Source organism: Eubalaena glacialis, chromosome 1 (assembly GCF_028564815.1).
Source record: "Eubalaena glacialis isolate mEubGla1 chromosome 1, mEubGla1.1.hap2.+ XY, whole genome shotgun sequence".
Lineage (NCBI taxonomy): Eukaryota > Metazoa > Chordata > Mammalia > Artiodactyla > Balaenidae > Eubalaena > Eubalaena glacialis.
This window is the reverse complement of record NC_083716.1, coordinates 40235073-40257544: the sequence shown is the minus strand read 5'-3', so window position 1 is coordinate 40257544 and position 22472 is coordinate 40235073. Positions and strand designations below refer to the sequence as shown.

Here is a 22472-nt window from a genome sequence, read left to right as displayed (position 1 = left end):
TTTTTAACATCTTTATTGGAGTATAATTGCTTTACGATGGTGTGTTAGTTTCTGCTGTATAACAAAGTGAATCAGCTACGTATATGAATAATACTGATTGCTATTCTACAATGTTTTACACTTTACATTACACATCCACACAAATTATTCCATGCTAACTTCGTAACAATCCTACAAAGAAGTTAGAAAGCAAGTTTTTCAGCATAGGCACTAAGGACAGGTAATTCTCTGCTGTGGGTCACTGCCCTGTTGAGTAGCACCCCTGGTCTTTACCAACCTCCACACTCACTCACATTGTAACAATCAGATGTCTCCAGACATTGCCAAATGTCCCTGGGGGACAGAATCATCACCAGTTGAAAACCACTGCCAGAAAGAAATAGTACCTTCTTTTTTATAAGCTGGGTGAAACTCAGTGAAGTTGATTGACTTGCCCAAATACACCCCTCCTCTGAATGACCTAGAAACCTGACAGTTATAGGACACTGCCATGAATGCTTTGGGTAAAACACTAACTGCCATCAAATAAATCGACTGTGATTTTTCTATGCCAACCGTCTTCTATTACAGACATTTCTGAACTCACTTTCTTCTCAGCTAATTCAGTCATGATTTCTTCATGGCTTCTTTCTTCCTCCAAAAGGAAAACATGCCATTATAAATTGCAAGTTAGAAATACATATTATGAAAACTTACATAAGCGCAAAACATATTTACACACTGCATGGCTCGGGTTTTTTTCAAAGAAGTTTCTATCTTAGTTTGTGCAAGATTTATGAAGCAAGCTTTGCTCTTATTAATCAGGTGGCTAATATACCATCCAACCTTTATGATTTGCCTCTATCAGACACATATGAAACACTGAAAACATTCTCTTTTTATAGAAGCATCATAGCAGGAAACCTAGTCATATACTGGGAGGTAAAAGTAGAGCTGAAGACACTTTGATTATCTGACCAAAAATACTTCCAAGAGACTTAAGCTTTCATTGAAGCTTTGTGAGTCTGCTCTATGATCTGACAGTGTGTGGTCTTATTCAGTGCAATAAATAGCAATTCTTTCTTTCACGTTATCATCCTTTCCCCATGTCTGAAAAAATACTAGATTCTCATATTAATAATTCTAAACCCAAACACTTCAAACGATTAATCAACCACTAAGCAATGTTCTACCTCTTTTCAAACCATTTCTCAACAACAAAAAGGAAAAACGGAATTGTATCGTGCAATGCATTGCCATCTGTGTGCAGGCTGATAAGATGAAAAGAGAATATTTGAATGTCAGAGGAACATAGTTACAAACCATACCTTCCATGACATACACCAGCGACCCCACATCTCCTTCTTTGATGATGCAACTGTCTTTGCCGTACTCCACTGGGTACATACAGTCCACAATCTCTTGGATCTGCGACAGCTCCAAGTTCTTCATAAAGTCATTGTCAAGGATGGCTTCCTTTATAAGATCCTTGGACCTATGGTAAGAGAGGGAAGATTTACTGGCAGAGCTGACAAGCACTTTCACAGTTCGTGAAGTTGAGCAGAGCCAGATAGCATTCAGGCACACCACAAAGGCATTTTCTTGTTAGGAAGCCAATAATTTCCTGACAGACCTGAGAACAAAGTAATTCCATGGCAGCAGGAAAGACATTAAGAAATTTTCCTTTAAGTAAAATATAACTTAATGACTATGGGACCGACAAACAAGCAAAACCATACAATTCCATTTTGTTTTAGGATGTTTTTTAACCCAAAGATCACGGGCAAACCGATGGACAAACATTTTAAATTGAAGCTTGCAACTTAGTTAAAGAATGAATAGGAACAAAATACAACAAAATTTTATAGAAGAAACACTATTATTACTATGTTTATATATTATAAAAGAATACCAGGATGTATTGTACGATACACAATTACAGTAAAACACAATTTGTTTACTTATTTTTTTGTGTGCCTCTTCCACTAGACTTGACGCTCTGTGAGGGCAGGGATCATTTTTAGCTTTTTCTCTACTATACGCCCAGTGTCTACTGCAACGCCAGTTACAGTACAGGTGCTCAAGAAATATGTTGGATTTAAAAAATAGTAAAGAATTGGAGACTTAATTAGCTGTTTGGAAAAACTGGTGTAAATGTCACAGTTCTTTATCCATACCTCATGCTTCTTTAGAGAATATTTATTTCTTCAAGCAGCTTAAATTGAGGTAACTAGGCAGATAAAACTGTATTGAACAAGATGTTTTAAACACAATATGGTTTACACATGGGATTAAACAGGTAGTCGGCAGGAAAAATATTTACAAATTCTATAACTGGGATTCAGTGGTTAACAGGGAAGTTTTGCAGAACTAGAAATACGGTGATCATTTGATTCTCTGGGATAAGAAGTTCCAAATAAATTCCTAAGGATACAAAACTCAAAGGAAAGAGAAACTGACAAATATATTGTCAGGAGTTGTACAATCAGAGTACTGTCAGAAAAGTCAGAAACTGGATAAGACAAAAGCAAAGTCCTTAGCAACACATTTGGAATTTCATGTTAAAAGTCTTAATTTGAAAAGCATCTGACTACAAGCTGGTCCTTGTCCACATTTGCTTAACGAGTGGCTTTTAGGGAAGTGACCTGCAGTAGTGAATACTGACTACGGCATTAGCACTCCTCAATTCTTCCTGTTTTCCGTTCTAGACCTCAGTCTAACTGATCTAGCCTTCTCACATTATGTTTTGTAATGATTTGGTTTTAAGTAGTAAAAAGGTATACATAAAAAATTAAAACAATATAAAATTTATCAACGTGAAAAATATACCTAGAATGGACTGTTATGATGCAATTAAATTGTTTATGAAGAGTGTTAACAGCATGGAAAAAATCTTATACTAGTTTTAAGTGAAAAAGCATGAAACAATTGTTTTTAGAACACAAAAGCATGTGTGTGTGAAATGTAAAGAAAATAGGCTTTCGAATTAGATATATCTGGGTCCCAATCCTAGTCCTGTCATGTATTAAAACCTTGAGCAGGTTGTTTTACTTTTCTGAATTTCCACTAACTTGGAAAAAAATCTCTGCATTACCATGCTCATAGCAGAATTATTTGCAATAGTCAAGACATGAAAACAACCTAAGCATCCATTGACGGATGAATGGATAAAGTAGTTGTGGCATGTATATATATATATATATATATCTAGACATAGATATAGATACACAATGGAATATTATTCAGCCATAAAAAATGAGAAAATCCTACCATTTGTAACTACACAGATGAATCTTGAAGGCATTATGCTAAGTGAAATAAATCAGACAGAGAAAGACAAATACTGTATGATCTCACTCTATGTGGAATCTAATTAAAAAAAAAAAAACTCATAGAAAAAAGAGATCAGACTTGTGGTTACCAGAGGCAGTGTGGCGGGGAGGGGGAATCTGAGGAAGGTGGTCAAAAGGTACAAACTTCCAGTTATAAGATAAATAAGTACTAGTGACATAATGTACAAAATAATGACTATAGTTAACATTACTGTATGATACAAAGGAAAGTTGTTAAGAGAGTAGATCCTAAGAATTTTCATCACAAGGATAATTATTTGAATTTTCTTTTTCTTTTTATCTATATGAGATGATGGAAGTTAACTAACTTTCTGTGATAATCACTTCCCAATACAGGTAAATCAAACCATCATGCTGTACACTTCAAATTTATATGGTGATGAATATCAATTATTTCTCAATAAAACTGGAAAAAATATGTGAAGACTGGTAAAAATATAATGTTACTTTGAGTAAATGGTGGGTGAAAAGGTGGTGGTAGTAACTGCAGTTGCAGTAATAGGAAGAGTAGTAATAGAGTATACAGTCATGACTTGAAACAGTATAAGAAGGAAATAAAATGCTGGCATTGGTTGCCTTTGGTGACAGAATTATATTTTTTCTTTCTACTTTTCTCTATAAAATTTTCTAGAATGGGCATGCTTTTTTATATGGAAAAAACTCTTTAATTTCAAAGGCAGTTTATGAAAAGTAACTCTGCTATGAGGAAAAATAAAAATAATAATCTATTTCTCATTTAAATAATGACTTAGATACTTAATATTGGTTGACCGTTATTGGCATATTCAATACTACTCTTTTCAATAGATTCCCTTTCACATGGCCTGTGTCTAAATACTAATGGCAGGAATTTTCACCTAATAAACAGATGGTGAGGGATGGCCAGTGGTTAAGAACTTCAGAGTCTTCAGAATAGACTCTATTTAAAAAGTCCTGTTTGTGAGACTTTTACTTTAGTTTGATAGGACTATTTAACTATATGTTTCTTTTAATTTTTTTTTTTTTAATTCTGGCTTGCTAAAACTTTATTTTTCCTAAGGCAAAGAGTTGTTTCCCTTGAGTATTCAACACAAGATGCAAAACTTTGTGCCCATCTATGATTTTCATAAAATCTCCTTTCTTAATTATCTTCACCATTCCTGACCTCGAGAATACCAGTAGCAACTTCATAGTGACTCCTGAGATCTACTGTTCTACTAATGATCTACTTTTCCAAATAACAGGACTTATTTGGTCTTTAAGAAATTAATTTTAATCACATTGCATAATATTCTCTTTACTACAAATTCCTTTATTTTCATTGAGTCAGAGAGTAAGGCCATCAATGGGTTCATATTTTTTAATATAATAAAAACTGGATATTATCAATCCCAGAATCCCAACTTGTTTAGCTACAGATGATATCTTATCCTTTGGGAAATAATAATAGTGTTCCATTAAAATCTAAGTCCTAGAAATGCTGCAACATTAAAAATAAAGCCCTCTTCCAAGAAGATAATTAGCTACATCCAAAGATAATTGAAGAAAGCCACTTTCTCTCTTCTCATAAACGGTACAACTAACCTGTTTTATAAAGATATCAGAAAAGACGACATAACACAATCTTACACAATCCCTCAGAATTTTCCAACTTTTCCAAGTGCTTATCACAAACTGGAGGGGATGGGGGGAATTTCAGGATGCTCTTACTTCTCCAATTTCATTTTAAATGGAGGACATTCAATCTCAAGTCCCTGAAGAAACAAACTGGAGGCTTTCAAACATGCCTTTGTGTTACTTTAAAACAAACTGAGAAATATAGGACCTACGTCTAATCATATATCCCTTCACAGAGATATTGTCCAATGACATTTGCCTCTGAAACATCCCAAATAATCCCTCTCTGCCTTCACAGAGTAGTGTAACTCAAAGATGTTCTTGTCAGTGAGTAATATTTAAAGCCCTGCCTCTTCGTGTAATTTTCCTTTAAGTCGTTTCCCATTGAAGGCTCAAAATCTTAGGGCAACTCTCATTAGCGTCCACTTGCTCCAACATTATAAACCATAATCAATCAGAGCCTCCACCTAACTCTTCTTGGAATCTTTTCCTTTCCCTAAAGAAATAGTCTAACACACTCACTGTAACTAAGACATGATGCTACATATGAGATCAGTTGAGTTGTGTTATCAGTATGAGAGCTGAGGAAAGCTGCTAGCGCAAGTTCCAGAATGTGGCTATCTGCCCTAACCCAGAGTATATAGCTTAAGAACATTTTGCAAGAATTCAGCAGGCTGACCTGAAAGGCATAAGAAGCAAATACAAAGATCTTGATTTTTTATCCTTCCTGTCTGCTTCTGTGTACAAATAATCTATTTTAAAACAAAAACAAAAACAACTTTTTCTTCCATGTCCAAAATTTGTGACATTTTAATGCAAACAACCATAAAAGTAACTTGGTTATTTCGAGTTGGCCCTACTGATTTGTCATCATCCAATTGTCAGTCTCTGAAATATTGGCTATATATAATGGTGTGCTGCTAAATGCACTCTCCAGGAAAAAAAGAAAAAGAAGCCCTGGTTTGTAGTGTTTGCCAATTTCCATGGTATAAATACTCCCACTATAGCCAATTTCAAGCTACTAATGTAAAGTCAACCTGCTTGCAAAAAATTCCTGAAAATTTAACAAGCAGTTCTTATATGAGCCAGTACGTTGGCTCCAACACATCAGATATAGATTCTTTTTCTAACACCCTAAGAATTTACTGTGCCTTAGTTTATAAATGCTAAAACTAACATGATGATTCTTTCCTTCCTTAAAAATTTTATTAGGTGGTATAATATCCCCAGATAACTTTATGCCAGGATTAGCAACAGGTCTTCCAAAATTTCAATTTTAAGAAAATGAATTGGAGAGCCCACTTCCCCATTTACTTATTGCAGAGAAAGTTCCTGAATAGACTCAAAGACTAATTGTCTTTCTACACAATCTTAGATAAAAATGGGCAATTCTGAGGTGAGCATAGGGAAATATACAGCTACTTCTCTAACAAGAGAGATGACATTATTCACTATTAATAAACAGAGCCTCATTAGTTTTCTCGACATTAATAAAAGGCTATTCTACGTTGTGGTTATCATGTAGTAGCTTGCAATATCTATGTAGCACTAGTGTTATTTCAAAGAGTGGGGAACGCTCTTTCAGACCGAAGTGTCAGGAAGGCTTCTCTGAGCTGAGGACTGCATGATAATAGGATCCAACCAAGCAAAGATCACGGAGAAGAGCATTCTGGGTAAAAGAAAAAACACATACAAAGGTCCGGAGGTTGGAAGGAACTTGATCTGTCCAATTGGTTCAGGAAGGAGACCTGTGTGGCTGAGGCACAGAGAGAGCTAGAAGGAAAGGGAAAGGAGAATGACATTGCAAAGAGAAGTAGGAATCAGGTCTCATACGGTCTTGAAGGCTGTGGTAAAGAGTTTTATTTCATTCTAAAGCCTTAAGAATACAGTGAAGGGTTGAATATAAGAAGAGGTATGACTTACAGGTAATATACCTGACATAAGGAATAAATAATATAAATTTACTGTAAAATGTTACTGAGTTCATAGAGGCTTCTGTCATATTTCATCACTTAACACATACTAAAAGCATCACTTATTATCCTATTAATGAGTTCTTATAACTGAACCTCTCAGGAACCACTGTCTCACAACTCTTACATTTACCTGAACTTCAAATCACCGACTCTCATGCAACTTTTGCATGTTAGAAGAGAACGCGGTCTCATCTCCAATTTCCAGCTATCTCCAGTGGCGTAAAAGCAATTCACTCTCCCTTCACAGACTCTCTTTAGATTAGTTTCCCCCTGAACACATACCAAGCAATCGTAAATATGCTCAAAACAGCCATGGCCAGAAATGTGAGAATTAATATCTGATCCCTTCATTCAACAAAGACTGCTAGGCACTTTAAAAAACAGTCAAAATTATTACTAAGAATGGAAATCAGCTAAAGCAATTTAAAAATGGTTTATGAAATTTCTATAATCAACTTTTTGACTGAAAAAAACTCTCACTAAATCTTTCTAGCTCTCAAAGGTCAGTCTTAGGCTCAAATGTCAGGAGAGCAGTAAATGCACTTTCAATGTCCTTAATCTACAGTATAGTATCTTCAGTTGGCAGCTCAGAAATCCAAACCCCCATTGGTATCATGGCTCTTTTACGCAGATACAGTAATTGCAGGGCCCCTTAAAAGCGTCTAATTCCAGGAGTCACTGTGGCAAGACAACTCCATCTACATACTGTGAAATATTCAATGAATCATCTAGAAATAAGAAAAACTCATGGAGTAGTCCTCTCACTGCCCCAACTGTTGAGATTCTGTCCAAACAGTAGGTCCTATTTCTAGCCTAACAGCTTTCCTGAGTGAACTCTGTAGGTACAGAGCTAAGAAATATCAAGCAGCCCACGTTTTTTAAAGATAAAATTTAATCCTGCAAAGCTATTGGCCAATTGAGATATTTCCTCAAAACTGAAAATCAGTTTTCAACAGGTTTCAGATGAAATTTTCACATCAACAAACTCTGCTATAGCTATCCCAATCTTATCACAAAAAGTCATGAAGAAATCAAGACTACTTGCAGCATTCACACCTATAATCAGTATATGATACAAAACATGTGAAACTGGGACAAAATATATGATAGCAACATAGTTCTTAGGTGGTCAATGATATTAATCTTTTGTTTATTACATGGGTCGCAAATAATTTCCAGTTGCCATTTCTCTTCTAACTTTTTTTCTGTAGTACTAAAATAGATGAGTATCTAAATGAAATTTAGATATTATAACTCTAAAGATAAACAATGATTTGGGTCAAGGAGAAGATGGCTAACCCATAAAGTATTTGTTTGCTGATGTATCACTTAAGCCTTCTTTTTAACTAATACTCTTATCTTATTCTCATTGACTAGGAATGATGCTAAGTAGCTCTTGAAATCACTAGTTAGATGTTAACAAATGAAGCAAACTTGTATTAATGAAAGAAAAAGAAGATATTGCTCTTTGTAGGTGTTCATCAACTTCCAAAAAAATCAATATTAAAGTCTCCCATTCAACTACTGCAGTCATTCAGTGCTCCAGAGAGACATTTAACAGTTACTTCACACTAGTGAGCCTAACTCGAAATAGAGCAGTCTCCAAGAGCCCAGATCAAACTCCTGTCCTATAAGCTCCTCTTTCATATCACTGAAGAAGAACTGTGGGGTTTCATCGAAGAACTGTAAACAGCTTTCCATGAGAATAATGACCCTAAGAATTCCAGGAGAATAAGACTACACACATTACCTTCCAGAATGTAAGAACCATGTGGCTGGATCTGTTATGAATTAACTCTATTTTTTAAGTTAGAGATCTAAACTGCAAAACAAAAACAGAGCAATGATGGAGAAGAAAACATTTGGCATATATTTATATGTCTAATTTCAATTCGACATTTCAAAGCAATTTATTTTTTATCTTTCAAAGCACACAAACAATTGAGATCTCTTAGCGTTCATTTGTTCCCAATAAGGTCAACACGGTCACACTATGAACATCTATTAAGTTCCTCATCACCCAGGGTGACCCTGCCTGCGGGGCATAGATTGGGAGCCATGATGTTTTGTCTAGTCCTTTGAAACCCAATAGCTCACGTCATCAGCATGTGTTATGCACTGTCATTTCAATTATTGTAATGGCTTGATTTTAAAATTGATCATTAAAGACATCATTTTAAAAAAATTCTCTTATTCAGTTGCTTTTCAGATTTAATCTCTGAGATAAATTACCTTTCATTTTAAATTACCTTACATTTGTCTGAATTCAGCATGAGGAAAATAACATGTTTCTCTACCAACCCCCCAAGCCCTAAATGTGTATACTTTCTCTTGGCTGAAAATTATGAGTTGGGTCATTCATCACTTCCTCTAGTGATGCTTCCAGAAAATGAGAGCCAAATTTAGCCTTGTTACGGTGACCTACAGGTCTTAGGAAGGCAGATCTTCTACTTTGATGAACTTGGTTCAATTTCTTCTTCAAACAGCTTAGTTTGCATTAGGCTTTAATACATTAGAATACATTCAATACATTATACTTTGAGTCTGCCTGAAGGGAGATGGCATATATACTGAAAAATCTTTTAAATAACTAAAATTTAAAAACCAAACAATCATGCCCCTAGTTGTGAAAGCTCTGAAGTTTCAAGGCTTCTTAACCAAAGTGAAAAAATTAACCAATAATGACAACATGAGTCATCATCATAATAGTAGTACTAATACCACTACAACTAATATTTATTAAGGGGTTACTCCACATTCTGCAATGAAAAGCCACCCCTCATGTAAGTCTCACAATGACTTGCTAAGTTTGCCATCATGGAACTGAGGCTCAGAGCAGTTATGTAGTCTACGCAATATTGCACAGCCAGTACGTGACAGGTAGATGCAAGATTTAAAGATCAACCCGTCTGACTTCCGAGCCACACTCTACTAAATCATTTGACTTATAAGAACACAATACTTAACTGTATTCATAATTTGAATAAATTATCTCAATTATAAAATCTAAAAGCAAATATTCTTCTCACTTATCTCTAATTCTGCAAAAGTAAAAATGCTATGCTTGGATAGTATGACCTTTTATCTGCAGAGAGCATTTCATGCTTTCAAAACAATTCCACGTCTAACATTTCATTCTATTATTGCCAAAAACCTGTGCAGTAGGTAGAACAGAGGTTACTATTATTCCTATTTGACAGATAAGAAAACAGAGACACAACAAGCTAGATGCTGCCAAGTTCAAGTAAGAGATTAAAGCAGAACTCAGGTCTACTCCCTACGAGCATGAAATAAACACTGTTCTGACCTTCCTTCATTACACGCACTTTCATATTTTCTCCTGTCTCTTGATGCCTTTTTTTCTCTTTGTCTCTCTGTCACTTTAGCTCTGTCTCTCTGTCTTTCACATACCTTTAGCCATTTTAATGTTTAAACTCTCTTGGACAAAGACTCAACAAATCCACTGCACCGGTATCAGCAGGGAACTCCGGCCATTTGACAATAATTCTATGGTTTTAAAAATTCTGTGATGGTTCATTCAGAGCGATTCCTTTTCTGATCTAATTCATTCTTCACGTTACAGAAGTTTGAGCATGTCTTGTAGCTTTTACAGAGAGATACCCTCTCACATAGAAACACCTCTTGAATTCAGCAATGTAATTCAACTTGTTTTGATTCCAGTGTGTTCACACATTTGTTCTCTCCTCTCTATCTTGAGCACACACCCTTTCTCTCTCTCTCTCCTTTCCTCCCTACAAACCCTGCCTCAGATGGACTTGATATACATATGGAGGGGGAAAAAGTACACAAAAATTTACTGTTACTTTGGGTGAATATCTGTATTTGAATTCAAAATAAAAAGGAAGCTCTCATTATGCTTATAAGATAAAAAATATAATATTCCAAGAAAAACTGCAAAGTCACCATTTTGTAACTAATGTAATTAATGATCTGTAACATATATATATTTGAGAAGTCTGAATATAAGAATCTACACAGCAAATGCTTTCTATATATGTATTGATATTTTTACAATAGATATCTAAAATATAGAATTTATAAACTTAACAAAACGTTAGCATAATGGATTATACATTATGATCTAATGAGTTAGCTATCTCAAATTTTTATTGAAGAAGACAGAGGGGGTAGGATAAAAGGGAGGAAGGGAAGAAGGAAGATAAATAAATGTTATTTTATAACTTGAATCCATTATCTATCATCTTGTAACATGTTGCCCTTTAATGATCTGTCCCTTTCAGTGGCAAATAGTTAATATTTATTGTATTTCCAACATGACAATTCTAGGTTCAAATTTAACCACTGCACATAAATACAAGCAAAAGTGATTGATGGGTTTAAAATACAACAATAATTATCCACAAAGTGATTTTTTTTCAGTGTTCTTAAAGTCTTTTATTCTATGCACATATTTTTACAAAATAGGGTAATACTATATAACATGGCTTTTCTCTAAATAGCTTCTAACAAACACTTGTCAAAACCAATAGAAATTTGTCATTATTTGTAAGGAATGTTCCTTTGTGTGAGATGTGCGCTAATCAAACTCCTACTGTTGGAAATTTAGTTTGTTCCCAGTTTTAATGAGCATGCACTTTGATCCTATGATCCTACTTTGAGGAATACATCCCACAGAGGTAAAGCACTGGTTTCTAAAAGTGTATCTACAGAGACATTTATTGTAATATTATTGACAATAGAATAATCGCTAGAAACAACCTGGATGTTCACCAATAGGGGAGTGATTGAATAATTTATAGCACATTTGTACTATGAAATTTTGGACTGCTATTAAGAATGAGAATGGATCAATATTATTTGTAAAAATGACCATGGTATATTGTTAAGTGAAAAGTAGATCACAGGCTAATTGTATAACGAAATTTTTTTTTTCATTTTTGAATTTTATATATTTTTTTATACAGCAGGTTCTTATTAGTCATCAATTTTATACACATCAGTGTATACATGTCAATCCCAACTGCCCAGTTCATCACACCACCACCACCACCACCCCCACCGCTTTCCCCCCTTGGTGTCCATACGTTTGTTCTCTACATCTGTGTCTCCACTTCTGCCCTGCAAACCGGTTCATCTATACTATTTTTCTAGGTTCCACATATATGCGTTAATATACGATATTTGTTTTTCTCTGACTTACTTCACTCTGTATGACAGTTTCTAGATCCATCCACGTCTCAACAAATGACCCAATTTCGTTCCTTTTTATGGCTGAGTAATATTCCATTGTATATATGTACCACATCCTCTTTATCCATTTGTCTGTCGATGGGCATTTAGGTTGCTTCCATGACCTGGCTATTGTAAATAGTGCTGCAATGAACATTGGGGTGCATGTGTCTTTTTGAATTATGGTTTTCTCTGGGTATATGCCCAGTACTGGGATTGCTAGATCATATGGTAATTCTATTTTTAGTTTTTTAAGGAACCTCCATACTGTTTTCCATAGTGGCTGTATCAATTTACATTCCCACCGACAGTGCGAGAGGGTTCCCTTTTCTCCACACCCTCTCCAGCATTTGCTGTTTGTAGATTTTCTGATGATGCCCATTCTAACTGGTGTGAGGTGATACCTCATTGTAGTTTTGATTTGCATTTCTCTAATAAATAGTGATGTTGAGCAGCTTTTCATGTGCTTCTTGGCCATCTGTATGTCCTCTTTGGGGAAATGTCTATTTAGGTCTTCTGCCCATTTTTGGATTGGGTTGTTTGTTTTTTTCATATTGAGCTGCGTGAGCTGTTTATATATTTTGGAGATTAATCCTTTGTCCGTTGATTTGTTTGCAAATATTTTCTCCCATTCTGAGGGCTGTCTTTTCATCTTGCTTACGGTTTCTTTTGCTGTGCAAAAGCTTTTAAGTTTCATTAGGTCCCATTTGTTTATTTTTGGTTTTATTTCCATTACTCTAGGAGGTGGATCAAAAAAGATCTTGCTGTGATTTATGTCAAAGAGTGTTCTTCCTATGTTTTCCTGTAAGAGTTTTATAATGTCCGGTCTTACATTTAGGTCTCTAATCCATTTTGAGTTTATTTTTGTGTATGGTGTTAGGGAGTGTTCTAATTTTATTTTTTTTGGTTCTTTTTTTTTAAATTTTTATTCTAATTTCATTCTTTTACATGTAGCTGTCCAGTTTTCCCAGCACCACTTATTGAAGAGACTGTCTTTTCTCCATTGTATATCCTTGCCTCCTTTGTCATAGATTAGTTGACCATAGGTGCAAGGGTTTATCTCTGGGCTTTCTATCTTGTTCCATTGATCTATGTTTCTGTTTTTGTGCCAGTGCCATATTGTCTTGATTACTGTAGCTCTGTAGTATAGTCTGAATTCAGGGAGTCTGATTCCCCCAGCTCCGTTATTTTCCCTCAAGACTGCTTTGGCTATTTGGGGTCTTTTGTGTCTCTATACAAATTTTAAGATTTTTTGTTCTAGTTCCGTAAATAATGCCATTGGTAACTTGATAGGGACTGCACTGAATCGGTAGATTGCTTTGGGTAGTTTGGTCATTTTCACAATATTGATTCTTCCAATCCAAGAACATGGTATATCTCTACATCTGTTGGAATCATCTTTAATTTCTTTCATCAATGTCTTATAGTTTTCTGCATACAGGTCTTTTGTTTCCCTAGGTAGGTTTATTCCTAGGTATTTTATTTCTTTTGTTGCAGCGGTAAATGGGAGAGTTTCCTTAATTTCTCTTTCAGAGTTTTCATCATTAGTGTATAGGAATGCAAGAGATTTCTGTGCATTAATTGTGTATCCTGCAACTTTACCAAATTCATTGATTAGCTCTAGTAGTTTTCTGGTGGCATCTTTAGGATTCTCTATGTACAGTATCATGTCATCTGCAAACAGTCACAGTTTTACTTCTTCTTTTCCAATTTGTATTCCTTTTATTTCTTTTTCTTCTGTGATTGCCATGGCTAGGACTTCCAAAACTATGTTGATTAACAGTGGTGAGACTGGGCATCCTTGTCTTGTTCCTGATCTTACAGGAAATGCTTTCAGTTTTTCATCATTGAGAATGATGTTTGCTGTGGGTGTGTCATATATGGTCTTTATTATGTTGAGGTAGGTTCCCTCTATGCCCACTTTCTGGAGAGTTTTTGTCATAAAAGGGTGTTGAATACTGTCAAAAGCTTTTTCTGCATCTATTGAGATGATCATATGGTTTTTCTACTTCACTTGGTTATTGGGGTGTATCACATTGATTGATTTGCGTATATTGAAGAATCCTTGCATCCCTGGGATAAATTCAACTTGATCATGGTGTATGATCCTTTTAATGTGTTGTTGGATTCTGTTTGCTAGTATTTTGTTGAGGATTTTTGCATCTATATTCATCAGTGAGATTGGTCTGTAATTTAATTTTTTTGTACTATCTTTGTCTGGTTTTGGCATCAGGGTGATGGTGGCCTCATAGAATGAGTTTGGGAGTGTTCCTTCATCTGCAATTTCTTGGAAGAGTTTGAGAAGGATGGGTGTTAGCTCTTCTCTAAATGTTTGATAGAATTCACCTGTGAAGCCATCTGGTCCTGGACTTTTGTTTGTTGGAAGATTTTTAATCACAGTTTCAATTTCATTACTTGTCATTGGTCTGCTCATATTTTCTATTTCCTCCTGGTTCAGTCTTGAAAGGTTACACCTTTCTAAGAATTTGTCCATTTCTTCCAGGTTGTCCATTTTATTGGCATAGAGTTGCTTGTAGTAGTCTCTTAGGATGCTTTGTATTTCTGCGGTGTCTGTTGTAATTTCTTCTTTTTCATTTCTAATTTTATTGATTTGAGTCCTCTCCCTCTTTTTCTTGATGAGTCTGGCTAATGGTTTATCAATTTTGTTTATCTTCTCAAAGAACCAGTTGTTACTTTTATTGATCTTTGCTCTTGTTTTCCTTGTTTCTATTTCATTTATTTCTGCTCTGATCTTTATGATTTCTTTCCTTCTGCTAACTTTGGGTTTTGTTTGTTCTTCTTTCTCTAGTTCCTTTAGGTGTAAGGTTAGATGGTTTTTTTGAGATTTTTCTTTTTTCTTGAGGTAGGCTTCTATAGCTATAAACTTCCCTCTTAGAACGGCTTTTGCTGCATCCCAGAGGTTTTGGATTGTCCTATTTTCATTGTCATTTGTCTCTAGGTATTTTTTGATTTCCTCTTTGATTTCTTCAGTGATCTACTGGTTATTTAGTAACGCATTGTTTAGCCTCCTTGTGTTTGTGTTTTTTACGTTTTTTTTCCTGTAATTCATTTCTAATCTCATAGCGTTGTGGTCAGAAAAGACGCTTGATATGATTTCAATTTTCTTAAATTTACTGAGGCTTGATTTGTGACCCAAGATGTGATCTATCCTGGAGAATGTTCCGTGCACACTTGAGAAGAACGTGTAATCTGCTGGTTTTGGATGGAATGTCCTATAAATATCAATTAAATCTATCTGGTCTATTGTGTCATTTAAAGCTTCTGTTTCCTTATTTATTTTCATTTTGGATGATCTGTCCATTGGTGTAAGTGAGGCATTAAAGTTCCCCACTATTATTGTGTTACTGTCGATTTCCTCTTTTATAGCTGTTAGCAGTTGCCTTATGTATTGAGGTGCTCCTTTGTTGGGTGCGTATATATTTATAATTGTTATATCTTCTTCTTGGATTGATCCCTTGGTCATTATGTAGTGTCCTTCCTCGTCTCTTGTAACATTCTTTATTTTAAAGACTATTTTATCTGATATGAGTATTTCTACTCCAGCTTTCTTTTGATTTCCATTCACATGGAATATCTTTTTCCATCCCCTCACTTTCAGTCTGTATGTGTCCCTAGGTCTGAAGTGGGTCTCTTGTAGACAGTATATATATGGGTCTTGTTTTTGTATCCATTCAGCAAGCCTGCATCTTTTGGTTGGAGCATTTAATCCATTCACGTTTAAGGTAATTATTGATATGTATGTTCCTATGACCATTTTCTTAATTTTTTTGGGTTTGTTTTTGTAGGTCCTTTTCTTCTCTTGTGTTTCCCACTTAGAGAAGTTCCTTTAGCATTTGTTATAGAGCTGGTTTGGTGGTGCTGAATTCTCTTAGCTTTTGCTTGTCTGTAAAGCTTTTGATTTGTCTGTCAAAGCTCAATGAGATCCTTGCCAGGTAGAGTAATCTTGGTTGTAGGTTCTTCCCTTTCATCACTTTAAGTATATCATGCCACTCCCTTCTGACTTGTAGAGTTTCTGCTGAGAAATCAGCTCTTAACCTTATGGGAGTTCCCTTGTATGTTAGTTGCCATTTTTCCCTTGCTGCTTTCAATAATTTTTCTTTGTCTTTAATTTTTGCCAATTTGATTATCACGTGTCTTGGCATGTTTCTCCTTTGGTTTATCCTGTATGGGACTCGCTGCGATTCCTGGACTTGGGTGGCTATTTCCTTTCCCATGTTAGGGAATTTTTCGACGATAATCTCTTCAAATATTTTCTTGGGTCCTTTCTCTCTCTCTCTTCTCCTTCTGGGACCCCTATAATGCGAATGTTGTTGTGTTTAATGTTGTCCCAGAGGTCTCTTAGGCTGTCGTCATTTCTTTTCATTCTTTTTTCTTTATTCTGTTCCGCAGCAGTGAATTCCACCATTCTGTCTTCCAGGTCACTTATCCGTTCTTCTGCTTCAGTTATTCTGCTATTGATTCCTTCTAGTGTAATTTTCATTTCAGTTATTGTATTGGTCATCTCTGTTTGTTCTTTAATTCTTCTAAGTCTTTGTTAAACATTTCTTGCATCTTCTCCATCTTTGCCTCCATTCTTTTTCCAAGGTCCTGGAGCATCTTCACTATCATTATTCTGAATTCTTTTTCTGGAAGGTTGCCTATCTCCACTTCATTTAGTTGTTTTTCTGGGGTTTTATCTTGTTCCTTCATCTGGTACATAGTCCTCTGCCTTTTCATCTTGTCTATCTTTCTGTGAATGTGGTTTTTGTTCCACAGGCTGCAGGATTGTAGTTCTTCTTGCTTCTGCTGTCTGCCCTCTGGTTGATGAGGCTGTCTAAGAGGCTTGTGCTAGTTTCCTGATGGGAAGGACTGGTGGTGGGTAGAGCTGACTGTTGCTCTAGTGGGCAGAGCTCAGTAAAACTTTAATCCACTTGACTGCTGATGGGTGGGGCTGGGTTCCCTCCCTGTTGGTTGTTTGGCCTGAGGCAACCCAACACTGGAGCCTACCTGGGCTCTTTGGTGGGGCTAATGGCGGACTCTGGGAGGGCTCACACCAAGGAGTACTTCCCAGAACTTCTGCTGCCAGTGTCCTTGTCCCCACGGTGAGCCACAGCCAGCCCCCTCCTCTGCAGGAGACCCTCCAACACTAGCAGGTAGGTCTGGTTCAGTCTCCCTTGGGATCACTGCTCCTTCCCCTGGGTCCCGATGCACACACCACTTTGTGTGTGCCCTCCAAGAGTGGAGTCTCTGTTTCCCCCAGTCCTGTCGAAGTCCTGCAATCAAATTCCACTAGGCTTCAAAGTCTGATTCTCTAGGAATTCCTCCTCCTGTTGCCGGACCCCCAGGTTGGGAAACCTGACGTGGCGCTCAGAACCTTCACTCCAGTGGGTGGACTTCTGTGGTATAAGTGTTCTCCAGTCTGTGAGTCACCCACCCAGCAGTTATGGGATTTGATTTTACTGTGATTGTGCCCCTCCTACCATCTCATTGTGGCTTCTCCTTTGTCTTTGGATGTGGGGTATTTTTTTGGTGAGTTCCAGTGTCTTCCTGTCGATGATTGTCCAGAAGCTAGTTGTGATTCTGGTGTTCTCACAAGAGGGAGTGCGAGCACATCCTTCTACTCCGCCATCTTGGTTCAGGGTCCCCACAATGTGATTTTAAAAGTGACCTGGGGGGCTTCCCTGGTGGCGCAGTGGTTGAGAATCTGCCTGCCAATGCAGGGGACACGGGTTCGAGCCCTGATCTGGGAAGATCCCACATGCTGCGGAGCAACTAGGCCCGTGAGCCACAATTACTGAGCCTGCACATCTGGAGCCTGGGCTCCTCAACGAGAGGCCACGATAATGAGAGGCCCGCACACCGCGATGAAGAGTGGCCCCCACTTGCCGCAACTAGAGAAAGCCCTCGCACAGAAACGAAGACCCAACACAGCCATAAATAAATAAATAAATAAATTTAAAAAAATTCAAAAAAAAATGTCTACCATAGATTTGTTACAATTAGCATTTAAAAAAAAAAAAAAAGTGTGACCTGTAGTTGCTGCTGACATGAGTGCAGTATTTATGGAAGTAAACCATACCTACAAATCTGCAAAATCAGTCCTGAAAATGCATCCATTGTGAAATAAGTTCACAACCATCAGTGAGAGAAGGACAAAAGAAACAGGGAAGCCATAAAGAGGTTCAGGCAGACCATGAAGCCAAGGAGATGAATATAATAAATAAATGCAGAAGACATGAGGTTCATAACACAAAGTGCACCTGAATTGCAAACAACATATTTGCAGGTACATGACCTAACACTGTCTGAATGCCTCGAGCCACTCAAAGGGGAAACGCAAGGGCTTTGCCAGGTCAAGGTTCCGGAAGTCAGAGCCAGGCTACAGAATGGAGGAGAGTTGGTCCCTGAGGTTGTAGGCTACCAAGTAAAAGTGGGGCTAGAGATAAATAGCTTAAAGAATTAAGCCAAAGGCATTTAAGGCAGAACTAAGCCCAAGGCAATGGCTCTTCAAGCTGTGGCAAGGAGATGGAACAAAAGGGTTCAGAGGACCAACAGGATGCAGTGCTTCCAGAGTATTTCTGGGACAGTGGCTCCCAGGATTTCAGGGGACTGTTTCCTGGAATGGTCGGGTTATAACCTACCCACACATGTGAATGTGCTATTAAAGATGCAGGGATTGTTGTGCAAACACTCTGCACACAGCCCTTCCATGGTTTCCACATTTTTGTCAATCTCTGAAATCACTGAGGAAGGCTGGCAGAAGGATAAAGAGATGTGAAGAGGGGGAGGTAATCCACGATGACACTCTTAACTTTCCTCATGGATAGAGTCTAGGTACATGGAGAGCTGCTCAGGAGTAAGTCTTTTGAGTATTTTTCTTTGAGGTCCTTTTGGACATGTTATCTCACCTTTTCTTCTTAATAAAAATTTCCAGAAGTGAAACATTCATGCTAGTTAGAAAAATGGTTGATAGAACACTTAACTTCCACCCCACATCCTTCTTCAAGAGCATGCTGCTCCAACTATTCACAATAGCCAAGACATGGAAAGAACCTAAATGTTCATCGACAGATGAATGGATAAAGAAGATGTGGTACGTATATACAATGGAATACTATTCAGCCATAAAAAAGAGTGAAATAATGTCCTTTGTGACAATATGCATGCAACTAGAGATTATGATACTAACTGAAGTAAGTCAGAAAGAGAAAGACAAATACCATATGATATCACTTATATGTGAGATCTAAAATATGATACAAATGAACCTATCTACGAAACAGAAACAGAATCATGGACAGAGAGAACAGTCTGGTGGTTGCCAATGGGGAAGGGGTTGGGGGAGGGATGGAGTGGGAGGTTGGGGTTAGCAGATGTAAGCTGTTATACAGAGAATGCATAAACAACAAGGTCCTACTGTATAGCACAGACAACTATATTTAATATTCTATGATAACCATAATGGAAAAGAATATTAAAAAAGAATGTATATATATGTATAACAATCACTTTGCTGTACAGCAGAAATTAACACAACATTGTAAATCAGCTATACTTCAGTAAAAATATTAATAAAAGAAAAAAAATTTTTTAAAGCATGCCTTTTACATAATCATGACGATGAGGGAATTTTTTTAAAGGAATTATACCATTGAAAAAGTGATTGATGTGTCTGATCAGCAGTGATTCCATTCTTAACTGTGATTTTAGATTTGAATAATTCCTGTAAGTATATCTTCTGTGCAAATACATTTTTGATTGGTAATGAATGTTACTAGTTATTTCATTTTCAGCCTTAAAAAAAAAAAAAAGACCATGCTGCTCCAGATGTACAAGCTAGCCTTTATACAGTAGTCTGCTCAGCCTGACCCTTACATTTTTCATTCATTCTTTCCTTCAACAAGCATTTCTTGAGTGCTTCCTATATGGCATTGAGTGCACACGGGTAACTGAAACACAGCTCAGATTCTAGCAGTAGAAGCCAGATAACACAGAGGTAAACAAACAAATAACACCGTTAAAATAGAGAAAATATTTGGAACATTACAAAATGGGTGCTGAATGTAGAATCAAGGGGAAGATCTATTGGGGATCTGAAATAAAGACTTGTCTGAAAATGTAACATTCAGGCTGAGACTGGAGGATGAGATGAGCCACCCTATAGGAGATCTAAGAGAAGGGCACTTGAGCAGGCAGAACACAATGTTTTCAGGCTCAATTTGGAAAAGGCAGTTAGAGCCTTTTGACTGAGGGAAAGGATGGCTGGAGATGAATTTGGAGACAGGAGCAGGAGCTGGTTGAGACAGGGCCTTGCAGACTGTGGGAAAGAACTGGATTCCTAGTGAAACGGAAAGCTCTTCACAGGGTGAAACAAGGATAGTGAGTGACATTGTCTGATTTATGTTTTAAAAGGACCACTTAAGATTTCAGTGAATAAACTGGGGCAATTGCAACTGGAAGGAGAAGGGAAAGAAAGGTCAGAAAAGATGCTGTGCACTATTTTCACACAAGACATACAATGGCTTAGGTTAAGAGTGTGACAGTAGAGATGGGCAGAAGTGTGAATAAATGGAAAGTATGTTTTGCAAGTGGAAGTTTTGGGACTTACTGGTAGATTGACATGTGGGGAGGAGAGAAAAGGAACAATCATAGGTTTCCAGCTTAAGCAACTGAATGTTTACTGAGATGGGTTAAAGTAGGAGAAGTTACAAGTTCCTGGGGACCAAACAAACCTAGGGGTGGGGTTGAAGGAGAGTAGTTCACAAAAGAGAATGAGAAATACCAGAAATGGGGAAGTGTTGGTCAGGCAGGTAATGGAAGGAAGCGTTTCAGGGAGAAGGAATGGCTAACTTTTGATTCTTATCAGAGGCATATTTTCCAATATGATTAGTTTCATTTTATTTTATTTTTATTGAAGTATAGTTGATTTACAATCAACTATAGTTTCTGGTATACAGCAAAGTGATTCAGTTATATATATACATATATATTCTTGTCAATATGATTAGTTTTAAATCATTGACCTTTCTACCTCTAACATGATTCAATCATTGTTATAAACGAACATTGTGATTTAATTTAGCAACAATAAGCACTGCTCTCCATTGTGCTAAATTTTTTCAAAAATCACTTGAAAATACCCAACTATGGCTTTATTCCTCAGATTACTTTAAGTGTAACTGTGTCACAGCAACTGACACTTGCTTGGAAACAGAATTACTTGAAAGACAGCCTGTGAGATTGACTGTCATCCTTCACATTTAAAAAACAACACATACCACACAAATACCACACATTCTACATATATACTAAGTCTGCAAAGTTTGCTGTGGTAAGGTTACACAGAGAGGAGATCACATTCGTTTAAAAAAAAATCCTGAATATTTTAAGAGGCTGGATTCCTCCTCATGTATCAAAGCAAATGGCAATCAATAGGAATTAAATCAAAATCAGACTGCCATCTTTGGAGTGAGAAGGATTCCTTAGTATGGAGGAAATACACTTGTTAGCAATCTGATAGGATAATCCAGACAAGAAACTTGTTGAACAGACTTGATTCTCGTACCAACTTACTGCAGATAAAAAGCCATTAAGCAGAAAGGCAGGCAAGAGAGAAAATGAAAATGACTCAGTATTAATCATATGTTGACTCATTCGACATCATATAAGCCTCATTTGACATCATGTAAGCCTCATTACCCACCCCTCCATTTATTTCCTAAGCTTAGAATTGTCCTGTAAACAACACCATTCAGAGAAATGACTGCACCATAAGGATCGTTAAGGTTTCTGTACTGAATATAGTAGCTGGGAGTTCTAAATGTCAATAAAGCAAAGCTTTTGCTCATAGCTAATAAAATGAATACCTCATTTCACTTCACTTTTGACTCTTTAGTTACTATCATGTTTATTATTTATTCCTCACATTCATGGATAATTTTAGCCATTAAATCCAGCTTCTTAACTACCTTAAATTCTTTTGAAAACATGGTGGGGAATACATACATAAATACAAAGTACATACTTCTGATTATAATTTTAATTTTAACCCACTTTTTGGGACATGCCTAGCTACCTGTTTATCCATATTCAATTCATATCCACTTGAAATTCTGCTGAAACATCATGGAACCAGATGCTCTATTTCTCTTACACAAAACTTAGCATACAGTTTTCTTACCCTCTCCCTGACACACCCACTATCAACTTCCATAGTATATTATGGGAACCACTGATATGTCACCTCCTTTCCTACTGGAAGTTCCAAAAGTAACTTTCAACTTATTATAGTCCCCCATCATCCCTTTAGCAAAACCCAAAGGTGTTTCCTCTCACAACATTTAATCACCAACCTCTC

The 22472-nt window shown here is 36.7% G+C and overlaps 1 protein-coding gene across 2 annotated transcripts in view; it reads right to left on the bottom strand.

Moving 5' to 3' along the window:
* Positions 1-22472, bottom strand: part of PRKG1 (protein kinase cGMP-dependent 1) — a 1239224-nt gene that overhangs the window by 1076955 nt on the left and 139797 nt on the right. For both annotated transcript variants that reach the window (XM_061195641.1, XM_061195645.1), the window contains exon 2: positions 1308-1474. In XM_061195641.1, coding sequence (XP_061051624.1) covers positions 1308-1474 — 167 coding nt within the window. The remainder of the gene's footprint in view (positions 1-1307; positions 1475-22472) is intronic.